At 43.4% G+C, this 21045-nt stretch overlaps 1 protein-coding gene across 1 annotated transcript in view; it reads left to right on the forward strand.

Annotated features, from left to right (window-relative positions):
• Positions 1 to 21045, forward strand: part of PITPNA (phosphatidylinositol transfer protein alpha) — a 109101-nt gene that overhangs the window by 74006 nt on the left and 14050 nt on the right. Inside the window, 6 exon segments of the mRNA XM_040338389.1 lie at positions 1643 to 1734; positions 2321 to 2328; positions 6579 to 6653; positions 16024 to 16122; positions 17764 to 17841; positions 20184 to 20294. Coding sequence (XP_040194323.1) covers positions 1643 to 1734; positions 2321 to 2328; positions 6579 to 6653; positions 16024 to 16122; positions 17764 to 17841; positions 20184 to 20294 — 463 coding nt within the window.

A 21045-nucleotide genomic window follows, 5' to 3' on the forward strand; every position in this document is an offset into this window, starting at 1 on the left:
ATCGCCCTCTTCTCCTGCTCTATCACGAATGTAGGGCGATCGTGATAGGCAGAACACTGAACACAGTGTGCTGGGAACCGGGTGTTCCGTCTGTGTTCATGTCTGATCACGATCGCCTCTCGTCCCCTATCCGTGAGGGTGATCGTGATAGGCAGAACACTGAACACAGTGTTTGCTGGGAAACCAAGTGTTCCATCTGTGTTCAATTTTTTTCCCGCCTATCGCCGAACAGCACAAGGAGGAGCGCAAGTTTTTAAAACTGCACGGCCGCCGTCCGAATATGTCATGGACTCGGGTACACAGATCAGATTCTGCAATGGGCACGGTGAGGTAAGCCGGCAATGGAGTCAGGTACGCTGACTCGAGTATAAGCCGAAGGGGTCATTTTCAGCCCAAAAAGGGCTGAAAAACTTGGCTTATACTTGAGTATATACGGTATTACCTACTGTAACTGTAATCAATACTTTTTTATTTTTTTTAAATAGAAGCCGTCACAGGGCAAAACTAGATCGCACCCTGAGCTGATATCTCTGATTGCTTGGCATAGCCTTGGATTCTCTCTCGTTTAACCGCTTAACGACCGCTGCATGTATATGTACGTCCACAGAATGGCACGTACAGGCATATGGGCGTACATGTATGTCCCCGCTACATGCGGCGGTCGGAAATCCGCGGGGAGCGATCCGGGACGAAGGCGCAGCTATTCGTTTCTAGCCGCCCCCTCGCGATCGCTCCCTGGAGCTGAAGAACGGGGAGAGCTGTGTGTAAACACGGCTTCCCCGTGCTTCACTGTGGCGGCTGCATCGATCGAGTGATCCCTTTTATAGGGAGACTCGATCGATGACGTCAGACCTACAGCCACACCCCCCTACAGTTGTAAACACACACTAGGTGAACCCTAACTCGTTCAGCGCCCCCTGTGGTTAACTCCCAAACTGCAACTGTCATTTTCACAATAAACAATGCATTTTTTGCTGTGAAAATGACAATGGTCCCAAAAATGTGTCAAAATTGTCCGAAGTGTCCGCCATAATGTCGCAGTCACGAAAAAAAATATTGCATTTTTTTCAAAATTGTCGCTCTATTTTTGTTTGTTTATAGCGCAAAAAATAAAAACCACAGAGGTGATCAAATACCACCAAAAGAAAGCTCTATTTGTGGGGAAAAAAGGACGCCAATTTTGTTTGGGAGCCACGTCGCACGACCGCGCAATTCTCTGTTAAAGCAACGCAGTGCCGAATTGTAAAAACGCCTTTGGGCATTTAGCAGCATATTGGTCCAGGGCTTAAGTGGTTAACTGCTGGTCTGTGAAACCACTACAGTTTTAAGCAGTTTGAAAATGATGATGATGGGTTTAATCCTAGTTGCAGGTTTTTTTTTTTTTTTTTTTCAGCTTTTATTTGAACTGTTGGTATATCCAATGTATGATCATACATTTACATGATTTCACTGTTTATTAGAGAATGTATTGTAGATATTGTGTATCCTTTCTATAGTTCAAATGTTAGGACAGTTCGACCTGATCCTAGCAAATTGTGTGTTTATTTCAACTTTGCTTACTTACGAAAGTTTTACGTCACATGAAAAGTGCTTTGTATTCTTAAACGAAACTAAACCCATTCATTCTTTGTTTTGTGTACAGCAAAGTCCCGACGTTTGTACGGATGTTGGCGCCTGAAGGAGCACTAAATATGCATGAAAAGGCCTGGAATGCTTACCCTTACTGCAGGACCGGTGAGTAGAGAGGCGATAATCGGATGAATAGCTCTCCTGTCTCTTACTAACAATATGGTCTGCAGCGGCACAATCTGACTGTGCAGCCTCTTTGCTCTACTTGTGACTTTGTTACCTAATCTGCATGTGCTTCTCACTTGCACTGCTCTTTTTTCATGAATAATTCAGACCATTTTGACAGGCATCTTGTTACCAACGTTGGGAGAGGAAGGAGGGCTAAAAAAGATGCTAAGCTGGCACCAATGTGCTGTATTTGTCTCCCTGAGGATATCTCCTTGCATTGTGGCATCCCCTGACCTACTCTGTTTAAAATGGAACAGTTTTCAGTGTGGCTTTTCTTGATATCTGGATTTAAACCCAGGGCCTTGACCTTCTAAGAGTCAGCGATGAGTCCTTGGCTTTGTTGTACATGCTGAACATCATCACATTAGATATAATTGGTGTCCTGCTGTGGAGCAGCAATAAAACACAAAGTATATAGAACAGTGTAATATGGCAAGTAAAATGCAAGGATGTGAAATATTAAATGTATTCCGTGTCATATTGGTAACATTTTTCTTTTTTTTTTTCATGTTGCATCGATCAGTAATTACAGTAAGTACTTTTTTTTTTTATTGCTTAATAAAATATAACCAAAACGGATATAAAGTTTAAATATAAACACTGACTAAATTGCCAGTTCTAAAGTATTGGGTTATGCTTGAAGACATTCTTCAGAAAGGGCTGAAATGTTTCTAGTCGGGGGGGGGGGGGGGGGGGCTGTATAGTGATTTACAGCTCTCCGCTCATTAAAGTAACATTTTATGACCCTTCCATACTAGTGGACCGATCGGATCCACCTGTCAGTTTTTCAGATGGACCCAATCAGACCCTCCACTCCCCTTCACAGAGTGGCAGGAGTCAACAGACGATATCTGCGCTGTGTGACTCAAAGGGTGAATGAACAGTGTGACTAAAACACTGAATGGGTGAAAGACACTAATAGCCAGATTCAGAGAGAGCGCCGCATCTTTAAGGCAGCGTATCGTATTTACACTACGGCGCCTTAAGTCAGAGAGGCAAGTACTGTATTCACAAAGCACTTGCCTCCTAACTTACGGCGGCGTAGCGTAAATGGGGCCGGCGTAAGCGCGCCTAATTCAAATGCGGATGGGGGGGCGTGTTTTATGTAAATTACTCGTGACCCGACGTGATTGTCGTTTTTTACGAACGGCGCATGTGCCGTCCGTGTACATATCCCAGTGTGCATTGCTCCAAAGTACGCCTCAAGGACGTATTGGTTTCGACGTGAACGTAAATTACGTCCAGCCCCATTCACGGACGACTTAGGCCGGGTACACACGGACAAACATGTATGGTGAAAGCGGTCCGTCGGACCGTTTCCACCATACATGTCTGCCAGAGGGCTTCTGTACGATGGTTGTACACACCATCGTACAGAAGTCCGCGCGTAAACAATACGCGGGGCGTGTCCGCGGTGTCGCCGCGTCGATGACGCGGTGTCGCCGCGACAATGACGCGGCGACGTGGGCGGCCCGCCTTTAAAATGCTTCCACGCATGCGTCGAAGTCATTCGACGCATGCGAGGGACGGCGGGCGCCTGGACATGTACGGTAGGTCTGTACTGACGACCGTACATGTCCGAGCGGGCTGAATTCCAGCGGGCTGTTTTAAAACAAGTCCAGGAATATTTGTCCGCTGGGAAAAGGCCCGGCGGGCAAATGTTTGCTGGAATTCAGCCCGCTCGCGCCCACACACGAGCAAACATGTCTGCTGAAACTGGCCTGCGGGCCAGTTTCAGCAGACATGTTTGCTCGTGAGTATGGGGCCTTACGCAAACAACGTAAAATTTTCAAATTTCGACGCGGGAACGACGGCCATACTTAACATTGACTAGGCCAGCTATTTGTTGGAATAACTTTACGCCGGAAAACGCCTTACGTAAACGGCGTATCTTTACTGCGACGGGCACACGTACGTTCGTGAATCGGCGTATCTAGTCATTTACATATTCTATGCCAAACTCAACGGAAGCGCCACCTAGCGGCCAGCCTAAAAATTACACTTTAAGATACGACGGCGTAGGAGACTTGCGCCGCTCGTATCTAAGCCTAATTTAAGCGTATCTGGTTTCCAGAATACACTTAAATTTAGGACGGCGTAGATTCAGAGTTACGTCGGCGTATATACTGATACGCCGGCGTAAATCTTTCTGAATCCAGCTATAAAACTCTGAAAATGCAATATGTGTAGCAATAGTAAATCCAAAAAACATCAATAGGTCTAAATACAATCTGAATGACAACAACTTGTGTAAGATAAATATATAATAAATCAAAACGTGAAACATAAAGAAAAAATTAATAACTGGTGTGTTAAATATATATGTCAAACACACTAGATGAAAAAAGTCTCTGTATGGTGATCCCAAAGCCAAACATGTGTTTCACGTTTTGATTTATTATATATTTATCTTACACAAGATGTTGTCATTCAGATTGTATTTAGATCTGTTGATGTTTTTTGGATTTACTATTGCTACACATTGCATTTTCAGAGTTTTAGTGTCTTTCACCCCTTCAGTGTTGTTTTTAGTCGCACTGTTCATTTTCCCTTTGAATCACACAGCGCAGATATCATTACTTATTTCCTTGTTTTTTTTTTTTGGATAGGACAGATTATCAGGTGTCTGCAGCAGTGCCCCTTAGTTTAGGTTACCGACCAGCGCGGGAGTCCCATTGTTCACAGGAGTCAACAGGCGTGTCTGTTGACACCTGTCGACATCCGATCAGATCCTATCCGCTAAAAGCTGATGCATGGGGGATCCATTCCCCATCCTGCTGGCAGGCCGGATCAGATGGCAGTCAGATGTAAACATACAGCTTGGTCCGTTTACATCCGACCGCCCATAGAGGGGAGCAGGCTAAGTCTGCTCTGCATAAGGGGAGCGGACGCAGACCAGCCACCCGCCTGCTCAGCGGACAGATTCCCAGCTGAGCAGGCAGACTCACCCGCCCTATGTGTAAGGGGCCTTAGTCTTTTCGTTTTTCTTTTTAATTTTCAGTTGGATCTTGCATATTTGGCCGCATTCCTTGGGGAGGGGCCCTGGGGGAATGTCTGTTCTCCATTCTCCATCTACCTAAATGACAGGAGTAATACTGCGGGAACTGAGCGGCACATATGTATAACTACCCTACATCCAATGTTCATTATTGCTTGCAGTTGGGAGGGGGGGGGGCACAATAAAAAAAAAAACACGTGGTTGAGCAGAATTTTTACTTCTCTCCCTTTTAACCTTTTGCTACCCATGTAACACACATGTGGCAGAAAAAGGGTGGGCTTTAACACCCACATGCCACACATATGCATCGCTTTGTTGGGTGGACAATGTTTTTGTGCTGAGAGTGCCCTTTGCACACTCCTTGAACAGAGACTGAGCTGTGATGCCAGTGACACCAAAGACACGGGACCTATTTTTCTTTCCAGTGACCCCACAGACACAGGGCCTATTTTTCTTTCCAGTGACCCCACAGACACAGGGCCTATTTTTCTTTCCAGTGACCCCACAGACACGAGGCCTATTTTTCTTTCCAGTGACCCCACAGACACGGGGCCTATGGGCCTATTTTTCTTTCCAGTGACCCCACAGACACGAGGCCTATTTTTCTTTCCAGTGACCCCACAGACACGGGGGCTTATGGGCCTATTTTTCTTTCCAGTGACCCCACAGAAACAGGGCCTTTTTTCTTTTTTTTTTAATTGACACCACAGTTGCAATGGCATTTTATTCCTACCACTGACACAGGGCCATTTTTTTTCTTTTAGCAACACCATGGACACAGGGCCATTTTACCTTACAATGACACCACCAGCTCAGGGCCATTTTTCCTTACAGGTAAATCTACGGCCTAGGGGTATCTGTTTTGGTAACATCACTGATACAGGGGCATTTCTGAGGTGCATTGACACCATGGGGGGTTATTGGTGGCGCATTTTGGCATCTTCCCCATGGGCATTTACCAGATATAGATGGGGGAACCTTCTATGTAATTTTAGCCAAGGTTTTTTTTTTTTCAGTGATCTGAAACCAGCTCAAAAGTCAAGGTGTATGCAAAGTTACTGTATTCATAAACCTGCTTGTGAAAGTGGGGAGGGAAAATATGACATAAGATATACTTTATTTTTTAATAGTCAAGTAGTGCTCATCAAAAGAGTAGGAAATTCTTATGCTGGCATTCTAAATTCCACGGCAGCTACTGCTGTCTCTGCCAACTGTGTGACCTTTTAATTTGTGTTCCACCACACTGTGTAGTTGGCTATTCATGCAGTGGATCCAGAAACGTTTCTCTGTTACATTTTAGTGCTGGTTTTATTGCAGACAGAATATTCTCCCCTGGGAACATTTGTTGATGGCTCACTGGGGAATGTTCTTGTATTAATAGCTATGTAGTTCCCTCCGTTGCAATTATCTCATGAATCAGTGCCTGCACTGCTAAAAGTATCTCACATTTGGACTTCAGGCTTGTGCACAATTCCGGTTGGTTCCAAAAAAAAAAAAAGAGAAGAAAAGATGGATAGATAATAATTATTCACCTAATTGTGCATGGTTGTGAGAGTAATTTACTGATCCTCCTGAAAATAGGAATCATTTTTTTTGCATCATATTCTTTCTTCCTTTCACAGTGTATTCTCTTGATGCTCTTGTGCTGCTTATTTTAATATCTTCACGATGTGGTTAATACAAACTAACAGTCTTGGCACCTTTAATTGCTAATTAAAGTTCACTGTAAAATTAGTGAAGATGGCTCAATGAGAGATAACCACATTATGTGCTTACATTTCAGAATGAATACATGAAGGAAGATTTTTTGATTAAGATTGAGACGTGGCACAAGCCAGATCTTGGCATGCAAGACAATGTAAGTGGCACGCACAAAGCCTCTTCATTATTATCGCTATTGCCATGGGAGTTTCTCTAATCACTTTGTGTTAGATGTATTTTCAGCATGTTGTAAGATCTTTAACACATAGGAAAAGAAAAACTGTGCCAACTCTATAAGCCAACTATGAAACTGGAAAAAAAATGTTCAATATAAATTAAAACATAAAATCAGATATTGAAAAATTAAATAATAAATGAATTAGTCCAAAATAAATGTCCGGATGAAAAAAGACTCTGAATATGCAGCAGGAAACTGTACAGCTGGATTCTGATGACACCACAGTGAGAGGTATTACAAATCCGTGAAGCCACCACCACATAGATAGCCTCCTACCAGATAACTAAGAGGGAATAGCCTTGAGAAAGATACACCGCTCTATGTTGATAACCAATCCGGAGGAATCCTGAACACAGTCATCCAAGGGAAAAAACTCCAGGGGAGAAGAGCCAGCTATCCAGCGAATCCAATCCTCCACACAAAGAGAGAGTGGCAGCCCTTCTACTCAGAGATCAGGTAGTTCCCCAGAATAGAAACAGACTATAGTGTGATACCGTTTGAGGGTGTTTATTAAATATAAAAAGATGTACTTACAATCGTTCTAAAAACAGTAAGCATAAAAACAAATGCCGACGCGTTTCGTTATAGGCTGACGTTATCAATGGGGATGATAACCATTGATAACGTCAGCCTATGACGAAACGCATCTGGGACGTGCATTCAGTGACGCTACCGCGCTCTATTCGAACGAGGAAGGGCTCTCGTTGCCGGCCGGCATTTGTTTTTATGCTTACTGTTTTTAGAACGATTGTAAGTACATCTTTTTATATTTAATAAACACCCTCAAACGGTATCACACTATAGTCTGTTTCTATTCTGGGGAACTACCTGATCTCTGAGTGGAAGGGCTGCCACTCTCTCTTTGTGTGGAGGATTGGATAGCTGGCTCCTCTCCCCTGGAGATTTTTCCCTTGGATGACTGTGTTCAGGATTCCTCCGGATTGGTTATCAACATAGAGCGGTGTATCTTGCTCAAGGCTATTCCCTCTTAGTTATCTGGTAAGAGGCTATCTATGTGGTGGTGGCTTCACTGATTTGTAATACCTCTCACTGTGGTGTCATCAGAATCCAGCTGTACAGTTTCCTGCTGCATATTCAGAGTCTTTTTTCATCCGGACATTTATTTTGGACTAATTCATTTATTATTTAATTTTTCAATATCTGATTTTATGTTTTAATTTATATTGAACATTTTTTTTCCAGTTTCATAGCTGGCTTATAGAGTTGGCGCAGTTTTTCTTTTCCTATGTTATTTATGTGTATATGCACTGTTTATTGCTGCCTTCGGTGTTAACATACCTATATTTTATATATTTTTTTATTTATTTGTTTCCGGTTAGCGCAAATTTCTTTGTTTCTATCTTTAACACAGCCTGTTAGTCTGTACATTTTAAATGGAAAGTCTATTCATTTTGCAGGCTTTTTCGGTATATATGTTTATGTAATTCTGTATGTATGGGCAAAATAAGATAAGAAAAGTCTTTGGTACACCTTTCCAAATTGTGCACATTTGGCTTATTTTGTCTTTTTAAAAATCCTGTAATTACAGAATATTACCTGTTGCCAGATTCGTAACTCTTTGCTGCATTGAAATCCCAAGCAGTGTTATTAGCCCTGCCCAGTTCACCTCTGGGAACTACAAAACACCTCCTTCATTATGTTATGGTTCACACTCGAGCACACACTGCGCATTCGCAAGCCGCACTGCGCGCTGTGACTGGCTGGGCAATCTTCTTGGGACATGTGATGTGTCTCAGAAGATTGCTGGCAGGGGGGAGAGGTGAACTTCCTTCTGGCACCGCAGAGCCCCGGGAGGAAGTGGGAGCTGGGTTCCTCTAAAACAGGGATCCTCAAACTACGGCCCTCCAGCTGTTGCGGAACTACACATCCCATGAGGCATTGTAAAACTCTGACATTCACAGACATGACTAGGCATGATGGGAATTGTAGTTCCTGAACAACTGGAGGGCCATAGTTTGAAGACCCATGCTCTAATAAGAGGGTATTTGCTCCCCCCCAAAAAATGACATGCCAAATGTCAGGGGGTCACCATCACTTAAAGCTTAAGGCTGCATTCACACCTTGGCGTACAAAATCGCGGTGTTTTGTCCCGCGAATTGCGGCAACAAATTGCGGCGTTTTGTACCGCGATTTGCGGCGACAAAACGCCGCGATTGTTAATGCAGCCTCACCCCCTCTATAGAGATGGTTCACATCTCCTATGCCGAACGCCGCCTGAAAAAAAGGTCCGGGACTTTTTTTCAGGCGTACGGCGTTCGGCGTGGAGATGTGAATCATCTACATAGAGGGCAATGTGTTTTCATCCCTCCAGCGTCTCGGGGCTGCTGCGGCGTCACACTACAGGAGACAAAACGCCTAGGTGTGAATGGGGGCTAAGAGCCACTGACAATAGACTCAACGGCAGGGTCACGCTCAGCTTTGAAAAAGGAAAAGATAAAATTTACTCAAGGTGATCTCTGCTTCTGCATATTTTTTGTATGCTTAATTTGAATTGCCCAGGTTTGCTTCAGCGACCTCACAACCATCCAGGTAATTAAATTGACAGTTGGTGCACCTGTTTTTAGAGCAGATTTATAAACGTCCATCCTTGTAATGTGCATGCGTGCCAAATGCGCTAACAATTCCTGCCTGTGATCAGGCTGTCATTCGACAGCATAGATCACAGTGAAAAAACAGATCCGATCAGAGTGGCTCTGTGCCTTGTGATCACTGTGAACCAATAACAGCAATTACAAACAGTAAGCAAACACTGTCTGTGATCAGCAGCCAGCCCTTCTTTTCCTTTCACAAGAGCTTTTCAGTAGCTCGTTCTGCCACATCTCTAGGGCAGCTGCAGAAATAGGGGGGGGGGGAAGCTGGTACACCCATTTACCTGTACATGTGTGAGTGTGAGCACCCCCTCTCTTAAAAAGTAAAGGAAACCGGTTTGTTTTAACTTTTTTTTTTTTTTCTTTGTTATAGTACAAATAAAACAGTGGTTTTAGTTTGTTACCCTAAGTGTTTTTTTTAATTATTATCTACAGTGTATATAAAAGGTCTACATGCCCCTGTTTAAAATATCAGGTTTCTGTGAGGTAAAAAAGATGAATTATTTCAGACCTTTTTCCACCTTTTTAATGTGACCTATAAACTGTACAACTCAGTTGAAGAAACAAACTGAAATCTTTTAGGTGGAGGAGAGTAAAAAAAAATAATATGGTTGCATAAGTGTGCACACCCTTAAACTAATACTTTGTTGAATCACCTTTTGATTTTATGACATCACTTAGTCTTTTTGGGTATGAGTCTATCAGCATGGCACATGTTGACTTGGCAATATTTGCCCACTTTTGCAAAAACACACCAAATCTGTCAGATTGCGAGGACATCGCCTGTGCACAGCCCTTTTCAGATCACCCCACAGATTTTCAATCGGATTCAGGTCTGGGCTCTGGCTGGGCAATTCCAAAACGTTAATCTTCTTCTGGTGAAGCCATTCCTTTGTTAATTTGGATGTATGTTTTGGGTTGTCTGAAAGGATGAAGTTCCTCTTCATGTTCAGGCTTCTGCTAGAAAGCTGAAGGTTTTGTGCCAATATTGACTGGTATTTGAAACTGTCCATAATTCTCTCTACCTTGACTAAGGCCCTTGTGTTCCAGCTGAAGAAAAACAGACCCAAAGCATGATGCTGCCACCACCATGCTTCACTGTGGGTATGGTGTTCTTTTGGTGATGTGCAGTGTTGTTTTTGCGCCAAACATGTCTTTTTGAATTGGGGTAAAAAAGGTAAACCTTGGTTTCATCAGACCAGAACCTACCGTATTTATCGGCGTATTACACGCACAGGCGTATAACACGCACCCTAACTTTAAGAGGGAAGTTTCAGGTAAAAAGAAATCCACAGCCCCTGCGTATAACACGCAGGCACAGTTTTCCCTCTATTTTCAGGGTAAAAAAGTGAGTGTTATACGCCAATAAATACAGTATTTACCCACATGCTTTTGGAAGACTTCAGATGTGTTTTTGCAATTTAGCTGGACTTGGATGTTTTTATTCGTAAGAAAATGCTTCCGTCTTGCCACTCTACCCATAGCCCAGACATATGAATAATATGGGAGATTTTTGTCACATGTACCACACAGCCAGTACTTGCCAGATATTCCTGCAGCTCCTTTACCTTTACTGTAGGTCTCTTGGTAGCCTCCCTGACCAGTTTTCTTTTCATCAATTTTGGAGGGGCGTCCAGTTGTTGGTAATGTCACTGTTGTGCCATATTTTCTCCACTTGATGATGACTGTCTTCACTGTGTCCCCCTCCCCTTTTGATTGAGTTGTACAGTTTTTATAGGTCACATTAAAGGTGGAAAAAGTTCTGAAATTATTTACCTTTTATAATTTTTTACATCACAAAAACCTGACAAACCTGGGTATGTAGACTGTTTATATCCACTGTATGTGTGTGTTGACATATGTGTATTATATAAATCATAGTCTATCGTTTTTATCTGAATTACCTGGCTGATTCTGACAGTCACCTTTTCTTCCGTGCTCAAAACTGACCACACAAAGCATAGAAGCTGATCTGTGTTACTGTGGTCACTTTTCATCCTTCGGCTGGCCATTCTGAGTTACAGGACACTGCAGATACACTGCATACCTGTATTGGGTAATTTGTTCAGCTACCACACCCCTGACCAATCACAGTCCGCCTCTGGCACACATCCTCTCCCAATCACAGCCTGTCTCTTCCAAAACGCCCCCCTGCTCAAGCAGAGCCAGCATCTCATCTCTGGCTGATCTGTGGATTACAGATACACATTGTGTCTGCACAGTGTCCTGTAACCCCATCCTACACCTCAGGAAGAAGAGATGCATGGTCACATGACGAAAGATCATTTCTAAAACTAAGCAAAGTCTGTTATGGTAACTGCATAGTTACAATGTTAGACGCTTTCTAATATAGTTATATGTTCACAACTACTTTAAATGTCAACAAAAGAAGGCTATATCTATCTCAAAAAAATTATATAAGGTCATTTGGGTACAAAATTGAATAACCAAGTAATTGTCAATCAAACTATCACAACACTGAAAAGTGACCTGAAAAGAAATGTGTATATGGAGTTTTTAGTGTACGCATTTAGCACTTTATTAGTAGCTGACTGCAGTATATGGCAGGGAACTTGACACAGTTCAAAAGTATTTAAAATATCTGCATTAAATGAAAATGTATGTTTAAAAAACTAGAAGTGAAACCGTCTTAAAATACGTCATCCAGTTTGCAGAAAATACAGTTACTAATTTTGGGTTCTGAGAGTCCCCTGCTACAAATAAGATCCCTGGGCATTTTTAGCACTTGCTAGAAATAAAAATTCTGCCTTGGTACGGTGATAACACTGCTTAGCAAAGTCCCCAAGTAGTTGGGGAAAAGGTCCCTTTTTTGTTGGGATTTTTAGTCAACATCCAATTATCTACAACTAACTAAATCTATATAACTCTATAGAAGATTAGTATGTTCCTGCAAGTACTCTAGGTGGCGCTGTTGTACCTTGAATGGCCAGAAGTAAAACAAATTAAAGATCAGGGCCCAGATTCTTAAAGACTTACGACGGCGTATCTCCAGATACGCCGTCGTAAGTCCGAATGGCCGCCATCGTATCTATGCGCCTGATTCATAGAATCAGTTACGCATAAATTCTGTCAAGATACGAGCGGCGTAAGTCTCCTACGCCGTCGTATCTTGGGTGCATATTTACGCTGGCCGCTAGGTGGCGCTTCCGTTGATTTCCGCGTTGAATATGCAAATGAGCAAGATACGCCGATTCACGAACGTACGTACGCCCGTCGCAATTAGTTACGCCATTTACGTAAGACATACGCCGGCGTAAAGTTAAAGCTGCTCTCTAGGTGGCGCAGCCCATACAAGGTATGGATGTCGGAACAAGCGTATCTTTTTACGTTGTTAACGTAAGTCGTACGTGAATGGGGCTGTACGTTTACGTCACAAGTGTATCCACAGTGACCAATATAATCACATGGTGTAAAAAGTCCACAAACTGAAAACTGTTTCCAAACGGTTTCAGTCCAATTTTACCAATGAACTGTGAAAGACGCTCCAAGTTTACTCCTTCCTGTGCTACTCGTATGCAAGATGCGATGAAGTTGAACAGGGATGTTGGATTCAATGTTGCAGCAGTGTGAACCAGGGCTTAATAAAAACGAAAATCCCATCTGCCACCATGGCACATGGACTTGTAGTTCTCAGTGAGCTACGAGTATACTGATCAGTCTATTCACTCTTCCTCCAGCTTTCTATAAAAAACATTATAAATACATATCCCCCCACCTTTTTTTTTTTTTTTAAGTGATCACATTCCCTCTGTTCCCAGCTGCGTAAGGCCCTTCCATACAACATTCTCTTGGCCTATAACACACACTCCATCTTTTGACTTCCCTGTGCTTCTCCCAAGTTAAGGGAGGAACTCTCTAGCTTGGCAAATTGCCAATCCAATCTTGGAAATAGGAATGTAATTTCTCCCACACCTATGGAAGGTGATACGATGCCAGCCTCATAAGCTGAAGAGAAGTTTTCCAGTCTCTCACCCTTCAGGAAACCTGGTCACCCAAAGAAGTAAAGCTCCCCATCAACATCTAAGAATTTAGAGCAATAAATTGTCTCTACCCCACTGGACCCCTCTTTGTTTTAAAGATACCCAATCAAGGTGCAGTTAAACAATGCCACATCAGTGGCCTAGATCAGTGTTCCCCAACCCCCGGCCCACTACCGGGCCGCGGCACTTCTGCAGCCGGGCCGCGAGCAGGCGGCATGAGAGAGCCCCGAATGCAGACCGCGGCACTCTGCCATTCGGACCGCAAGGAGACTTTTCTTCCTCCTGCGTCGCTCATAGAGCCGACAGCGGGAGGCGGAACAATTCTGGGTGGAGGGCGGAGCTGCCCGGGGTTATCAAACAGGCGATTGGCTGCTAGGACTGTCCTTCATCCTAGCAGCCAATCACCTGTTTGTTACCTCGGCCCTCCATCCAGAACTGTCCCGCCTCCCTCCCTGCAACTTTTCTCCTCATGCTGTGCCTCCCTCCGATCTGTCCCTAAGTGTGGGGGACGGAACCGAGGACTGTAATGTGTGGGGGACGGAACCGAGGACTGTAATGTGTGGGGGACGGAACCGAGGACTGTAATGTGTGGGGGGGGAAGGCTGAGGACTGTAATGTGTGGGGGGGGGGAGGCTGAGGACTGTAATGTGTGGGGGGACTGAGGACTGTAATGTGGGGTTATGATATAAATAGGGGCAGATGACAGTACTGTTAATGGGGGAGCCCAGAGTATGACAACACTACCAGTGACAGGGTGAGTGTGAGCAGGGCCTAGTGGGGGCACTAGCTTCATCTGTTGGGGCCTTACCACATCTGGTGGCAGGCAGCATGGCAAGTGACAATTCGCATCTGGTGGCAGGCAGCATGGCAAGTGACAATCTGCATCTGGTGGCAGGCAGCATGGCAAGTGACACACTCAAAGCTCCCACTGATTCTGCATTATGGTGGGTTTAACTTTATTTTTTACTACAATGTAATAAATAGAAATAATGCGCTGACAAATTGCCCGCGAAAAATCGCTTACCCCCCGCATGCCATCCCCAACCTCCCCCAACTGGGCCTTGGAAAATTTTCTTCCATGCATCCGGTCCCCAGTGCCAAAAAGGTTGGGGACCACTGGCCTAGATCAGGGATCCTCAAACTACGGCCCTTCAGCTGTTGTGGAACTACACATCTCATGAGATATGGAAAACTCTGACATTCACAGACTTGACTAGGCATGATGGGAATTGTAGTTCCTGAACAACTGGAGGGCCATAGTTTGAAGACCCCTGGCCTAGATCAATCATCAAGGGCACTAGGAATCGGGCAGCCTTAAAAGAAGTAAGGCTGATTATCTCCTGGGAGGAAAAAAAATCCGCTGTCCAGCAATCTCTGCTGCTCACATCCTGAACGTGGACAATCGAAAGGCGGATTTCCTCAGTTGTCACTGCCAAGACCAAGGGCAATGGTCCCTTCATCCCAACATCTTCAACCTTCTATGTCAGAAATGAAGGATTCAAGATGTGGACATCTTCAACAACAAGGTGCTCCTGTTTGGGACCGGGACCATGGATCCTCTGGCACTGGCATTTGATGTTTTGTTAATTCCATGGACGTATGACTTGGACCTTCTTTCTCCTCGACCGCTCGATAGAGGAAGAGAAAAATTTAGGCATCCTCATTGCACGAAACTTAGCCAGAAGAACCTTGTAGACAGAGATGCTCAAAGTATTGGGAAACCGCCCTGACCTCTTCCAAATAGGCCAGACCTGCTGTCTCAAGGCCCCCTGCTCAATCCTGCTTCTCACTCATTAGCTTTAATGGCATACTTGTTGAAACCCATAACCTAAAGCAGGGATATGCAATTAGTGGACCTCCAGCTGTTGCAAAACTACAAGTCCCATCATGCCTCTGAGTGTTATGCTTGTGGCTGTCAGAGTGTTGCTATGCCTCATGGGACTTGTAGTTCTGCAACAGCTGGAGGTCCGCTAATTGCATATCCCTGACCTAAAGTAATATGAACTATAAATAGAAACTATGAATATCCAGCCTATGCCGATTTAAGATAAAGGGAATTCTGACTTGCAAGTCAATTCCATGTCTTAAAATAACATTCAGGACACAGGCCACCCCCCCCCTCCCCCCTTTTTCCTGTGTTATTCTGCATTGCTTGCTAAAATACTTGAGTTCTCATGAAATGCGTTAAGGTATAGGGTACCTCCGAGGAAGGGAGGGCGTTGTCCAAAGGATTTGCCTGTGTCCAATCACCTGAAAAAAGCAGCCTATGATCCAGGGTTTTTGAATATGCAGAATTTGACCTGCACTGTACTCCAGATTTTGAAAACGAATTCCCTTCCATGTTTTTCTATGCATCCTGGTGACCAAAGCTATGGCTCCTCTGTTTATATGTGACAATTGAGCTGAATCAACACTGGTTTCCATAGCTCTCTAGGTGGTGTTGCAGGAGAATAGTTCACTCCGATCATTCGCCGTATTTACACAGAGGAGCCATAGTTTTTACAATGGCGACTGCATAGAAAAACATTGGAAAAAGGGTATTTACATTGCGATTTATGGTAAAATGTATCTAGGCAATGGGGAGGCTACATTTTGAAGTTGGTTTATGGTTTAGCATTTTCTTCATACTTTCAGTAGTTGTGCATTTTACATGCATTAATGTTCCCTGTTTCTCTGCAGGTTCATAAGTTAGAGCCAGATGTTTGGAAAAATGTGGAAGTAGTACAAATCGCTATTGCAGATCGAAACCAGGTTCTCCTCCAAGGTTGGTAATATTTTGTGTATCTTTGTAACTTAAAAATAAATTACTGTATCTGCTGGGATTAAAGCAGGAAAAATCTAACAGGTATGGCTAGCTTTATCTCCTACTAAATAATTGTACAGACTATTACTTTTTTCTACCTGTGCTTTTCTTATCTAGAAAGCAGTTGTATATTGTATTATAATGTTTCCCCTTAACATTAAGGCTGGGTTCACACTGGGGCGATGTATTAACCACAGTGAACCTGCATCGCATCTGACTCACAGGCAGTTTGTCTTGCTCTCTGCGAACCGCTGTGGGTGTCAATGTAATGTTAATGACACCCCCAAATCGGATAGAGTGAACACTCATGTGATCCGATTCCAGTGTGGACAAAAGGGTCCTGCACCTTTTTTTTTTTTGTGTGTGTGTGTTTGCGATTTGATTTCAGCCATACAAACTATATGGCTGACTTTGCATCGCACAGACATCGCATTTGATGTTGACAGCAATGCGAATCACGTGCGATCTCTGACATCACATGACTGCAAGTTTTTCCCTGGCCGATTACCATGTTTAACAGAGAAAGAACAATGTTTTTAAGCACCACCCTCCTTTTTAAAGCTCCCAGTCTGTTCTAACTTAATCAGCATTACAGAGTGATTTCCAGCCTTGTCCTCGTCAACACTGACACTTGTGTTAACAAGAGAATCACTGATATGTCAGCTGGTCCTTTTGTGGCAGGGTTGAAATGCAGTGGAACGAGAGCTGCCCAAGTTAACTTTTTAAGTTACTAGAAGGTGATTGGTTGCTAGAATACAGGATGGTCCTAGCAACCAATCACCAGCTTGTTAATAAGAGGACACTACTGTGGGGGGTGATGTGAAAGGGGGGCAGAGGTCATTACTGCGAGGGAGGGGTCAGGGGACACTACTGTTGAAGGTAGATGTGGAAAGGGGGCAGAGGACACTAGGAAACTACTGTAGGGGGGCAGGGGACTCTACTGTTCGGGGTAATGTGAAAGGGGGGTAGGGGTCACTACTGTGGGGGGGGGGGGCGGTCTGGTCAATCTTAGGCCCCGTACACACGACCAAACATGTATGCTAAAAATGGTCCGCGGGCCAGTTTCAGCATACATGTTCGGTCGTGTGTAGGCGCGAGCGGGCCGAATTCCAGCAAACATTTGCCCGCCGGGCCTTTTCCCAGCGGGCAAATATTCCTGGACGTGTTTTAAAACCGTCCGCTGGAATCCTGCCCGCTTGGACATGTACGGTCGTCAGTACAGACCTACCGTACATGTCCGAGCGCCCGCCGTCCCTCGCATGCGTCGAATGACTTCGACGCATGCGTGGAAGCCTTTAAATGGCAGGCCCGCCCACGTCGCCGCGGCAACGACGCGGACACGCCCCGCGTAGTGTTTACGCGCGGACTTCTGTACGATGGTTAGTACAACCATCGTACAGAGGCCCTCTGGCAGGCATGTACGGTGAAAACGGTCCGACGGACCGGTTTCACCGTACATGTTTGCTCGTGAGTACCCGGCCTTAAAGGAAAGAATTTATGTGGTGAATTTTTATTTATTTTTTTCCATGGATGACATTTGCTTTGAAAATATTGTTATAAATTCCTAATTACATGCCTATTCTCATTAATGCATTTAGTGATGAAATTAATTTCAGGATTATAAACCAGAAGAGGATCCAGCAAAATTTAAGTCTATCAAAACTGGTCGAGGACCACTAGCTCCTGATTGGAAGGTAATTTGAATTCTATTTTCTTATAGCATGTTATGACGTAACACGTCATACACAAACGTAGGTCCATTGTGCATATGGCCATTGGAAGCGGTTTATTAGGATGCCATTTTGTTATGGTTGTATGTTTGAGATATTTGCTACTTTGATTTAAAGTGTTACCATCGTCAAAATCAAATATGACATGTATGATATGGTTCTTCAGTAGCATTAAAGAAGTAAACTCTGATGGGTTTTACTTCCTCTTTATTCCCCAGCAAAGTAAAAGCATATTGGGCTGGTATGCATCGCATACTAGCCCATTATGAGTCACTTACCTGCAAACAAAGTCTGCGCTGGTGGAAGCATCCATCTTCACCGCTCTTCCTTCCGGGGCTGTGGACTCCTGCTCTGTGGCTGGCCGTAGTCATGTGACGTCACTCCCCCGCATGCGTGTGGGAGCTGACGGTCACGGCACAGGCCCTATAGAAAAGGCACAATCATGCCCTTTTTAAAGTGCACATGCGCCAATGACGACGGCACAAGCGTATATGATAAATATCTCCTAAACCATGAAGGTTTACGAGATATTTCTAGTACCTACAGGTAAGCCTCATTATAGGCTTACCTGTAGGAAAAAGTGGCCTGTAAAGGGTTTACAGCCACTTTAACAGAGCAGTCTTTGTTTTTTCCTTTTTTGCCCCCCCTGTAGGTCTGTTGTTTTTCAGCTTTTTTAAACAGCCCAAGCTGTCTACTAGTGCAGTTTGAGGGTTGAGACAAACCTTTATTACTTAAGTATATAAACATTTTCTAACAAAATGAAAGTGATTGTTGTAACTGCTTAAAATGTGCATTAAAAAGTGTTGGCAGTTATGGTTTTACATTGACTTTACGTTAGTGACCAACAATCTAAATCTACTAGTCCATCGAACACTAATGCCTCCACTGATTGACAATGCTGGTGTATAAGGGTAACTACATAGATGCAGTGGAGGAGTGAATGTAGCCACCCTTATGCTGGCTATTATAGAAAAAATCATTCAAACTTGTTTTGAATAATGAATACTCGGCCGTAAGAGAAAACGATAATGCCATCATGTGATGACCAAATTTAGATAAATCGTTTAATGGACATAAATTAATCGGTTTTTCGTCAATTTTTGTCAAGTAGGCGCAGTGTAAACAGTTAAATTTTTAACGAATGAGAAACACATTAACCTTTCAAAGTATCGTTAATTCGGCAGAATTTTGTATACCTGCTCCTTTGATTTTTTTTGGCTCTAAAAAGTTTCTGTTTTGTGCCCATTAGCTGGACAAAAAAGAACGAATGGTTTAATTTACATATTTTCTAATGATTTTTTGGCTAGTGTATGGTTAGCATAAAACAGGAGTATGTGTTACTGGTTCAAAAACAAAAAATTAGCTCGCCCTCACGTATATATGCCGGTGTAAACCTTGATCCCCTGTTCTTAGTCTCTCCTCTAATAGAGGTTACTGTCGTAGCCAAAATCAAGCATCAAAAATACATTTATATCTCTTTGGGAGCATCTAAAGAGGAAGAGTCCCCAAAGAGATGTAGAAGGCTACTATTGTACGTTTTATTATGTAACCTTGTATTTGATACAATAATAAATTGATATTTCTATATATCCACGACCTGTCATTGTCCACTATAGCCAATGGTAAACCTTCTACATCTCTTTGGGGACTCTTCCTATTTAGATGCTCCGAAAGAGATATCATTTATTTTTGAGGTATGTGTTACTGGTCAATCACCAAGTGAAAATAAAGGAATACAAGCCTGAAAAAAAAGTGTGTCCCCTACTGTGTAAAGACTTTGTGGTTGTGATAAACAAGCACACTGATTGTTGAATCAAAGAGCTTGCAGAGAGTGGAGAAGGGGGGTCTGTACTGCCAGGGACCTAATATGAGCAAGCACCACACTGCCAACTGCATGGCACAAGAAGGGGGTAAACAGGAACACTGGCTTCATACTTGTGGAAGTGATCAGAGATCATTTCAACAGAGCCCGAAAGCAAGAAGGCATGAGCTGCCATGTTTACATGCCTTGTGGATGTAATCTGAAGCTTGTAAACAAAATGGCTAAGTGTCAGACATCACCTGGGTGAGAGTTAATGGTCACTGAATCGACTTTGAACTTTACAGCTTCTGAAAATGCAGCTTCCCTGAGATTTACAGAGTTGGCCTGCTGCATGTAGTTCTGTCCCAACGCAACCTTTATGTCCATGGCGACAATAGTATTTTTGGCACCTCTGGCACCAGTATTCATCTTTATTGCTACTGGCTTGCAACCAGTAAAAGTCACATCTGATCATTTACTTTTTTGTTTCTACTGATTGTTGCAGAAAACAATGGGACAGAGGATGGACATTCCTCATATGTGTTGTTACAAGCTGGTGACTATCAAATTTAAATGGTGGGGTCTGCAGAACAAAGTGGAGAGCTTCATACAGAAGGTGAGTGCACAGTAGCTGGTAGCGGCTGGAAATTGTTCATCCTTTGTTTCAAGTATCGCATTCTACAGCACTAGCCACTAATCGGTTAAGGGAATGGTGGCCTGGCTTCTTTTTTAGAAACCCTGACAACCTTGTGTTACAATCACCATGTATTTTTCAACTTAGGACTGGACTGGCATTTCCAGTCCTCCAGCTCTCATTTATGTAAATAGAGGGCAAACTGCGCTAAATACCTAAGTAAACAAAAAAACGGCAGCAGCTCAAAAAGAAAAAATGGGGAGCTGTGTTTATAAAGTCCGTAGTGAAATGAACTAAATAAAAAAAATATTGTGTATCACTCTTGAAAGTGAAAACAGAAAATACGTAATATAGTCCGTAGTGAAATTAAACAAAATTATGTGCATCACTCTTGAAAGTGAAGAGAAATAAAATTCGCTTATCAAAGTCTTCTCATAGTGTCAATGGTAAACAGACATAACATAGCAATCCCTCCACCACATAGAATGCGTGCTTACCATATAGCAAGTGATATAGCGCTTGTGGCTTAATACCCAGCCCGGGCCTTTGTCCTCAACCAGGGAGTCTGACGACAGCTCTTTGTCTGGAGAGTCGCTCTTAGGTGGAGCAAAGCCGGTGGAGTCTTTATAACTGATTTAAAGTGGCCATTTTCGGTCAAGAAGTAGGTTTAGAATGTGACCCAAAAAGGAGAAAGACTCACTATAGTGTAAAAACCAATGTAACATTTATTAAA

The sequence above is a fragment of the Rana temporaria genome, chromosome 2 (assembly GCF_905171775.1).
Source record: "Rana temporaria chromosome 2, aRanTem1.1, whole genome shotgun sequence".
Classification (NCBI taxonomy): domain Eukaryota; kingdom Metazoa; phylum Chordata; class Amphibia; order Anura; family Ranidae; genus Rana; species Rana temporaria.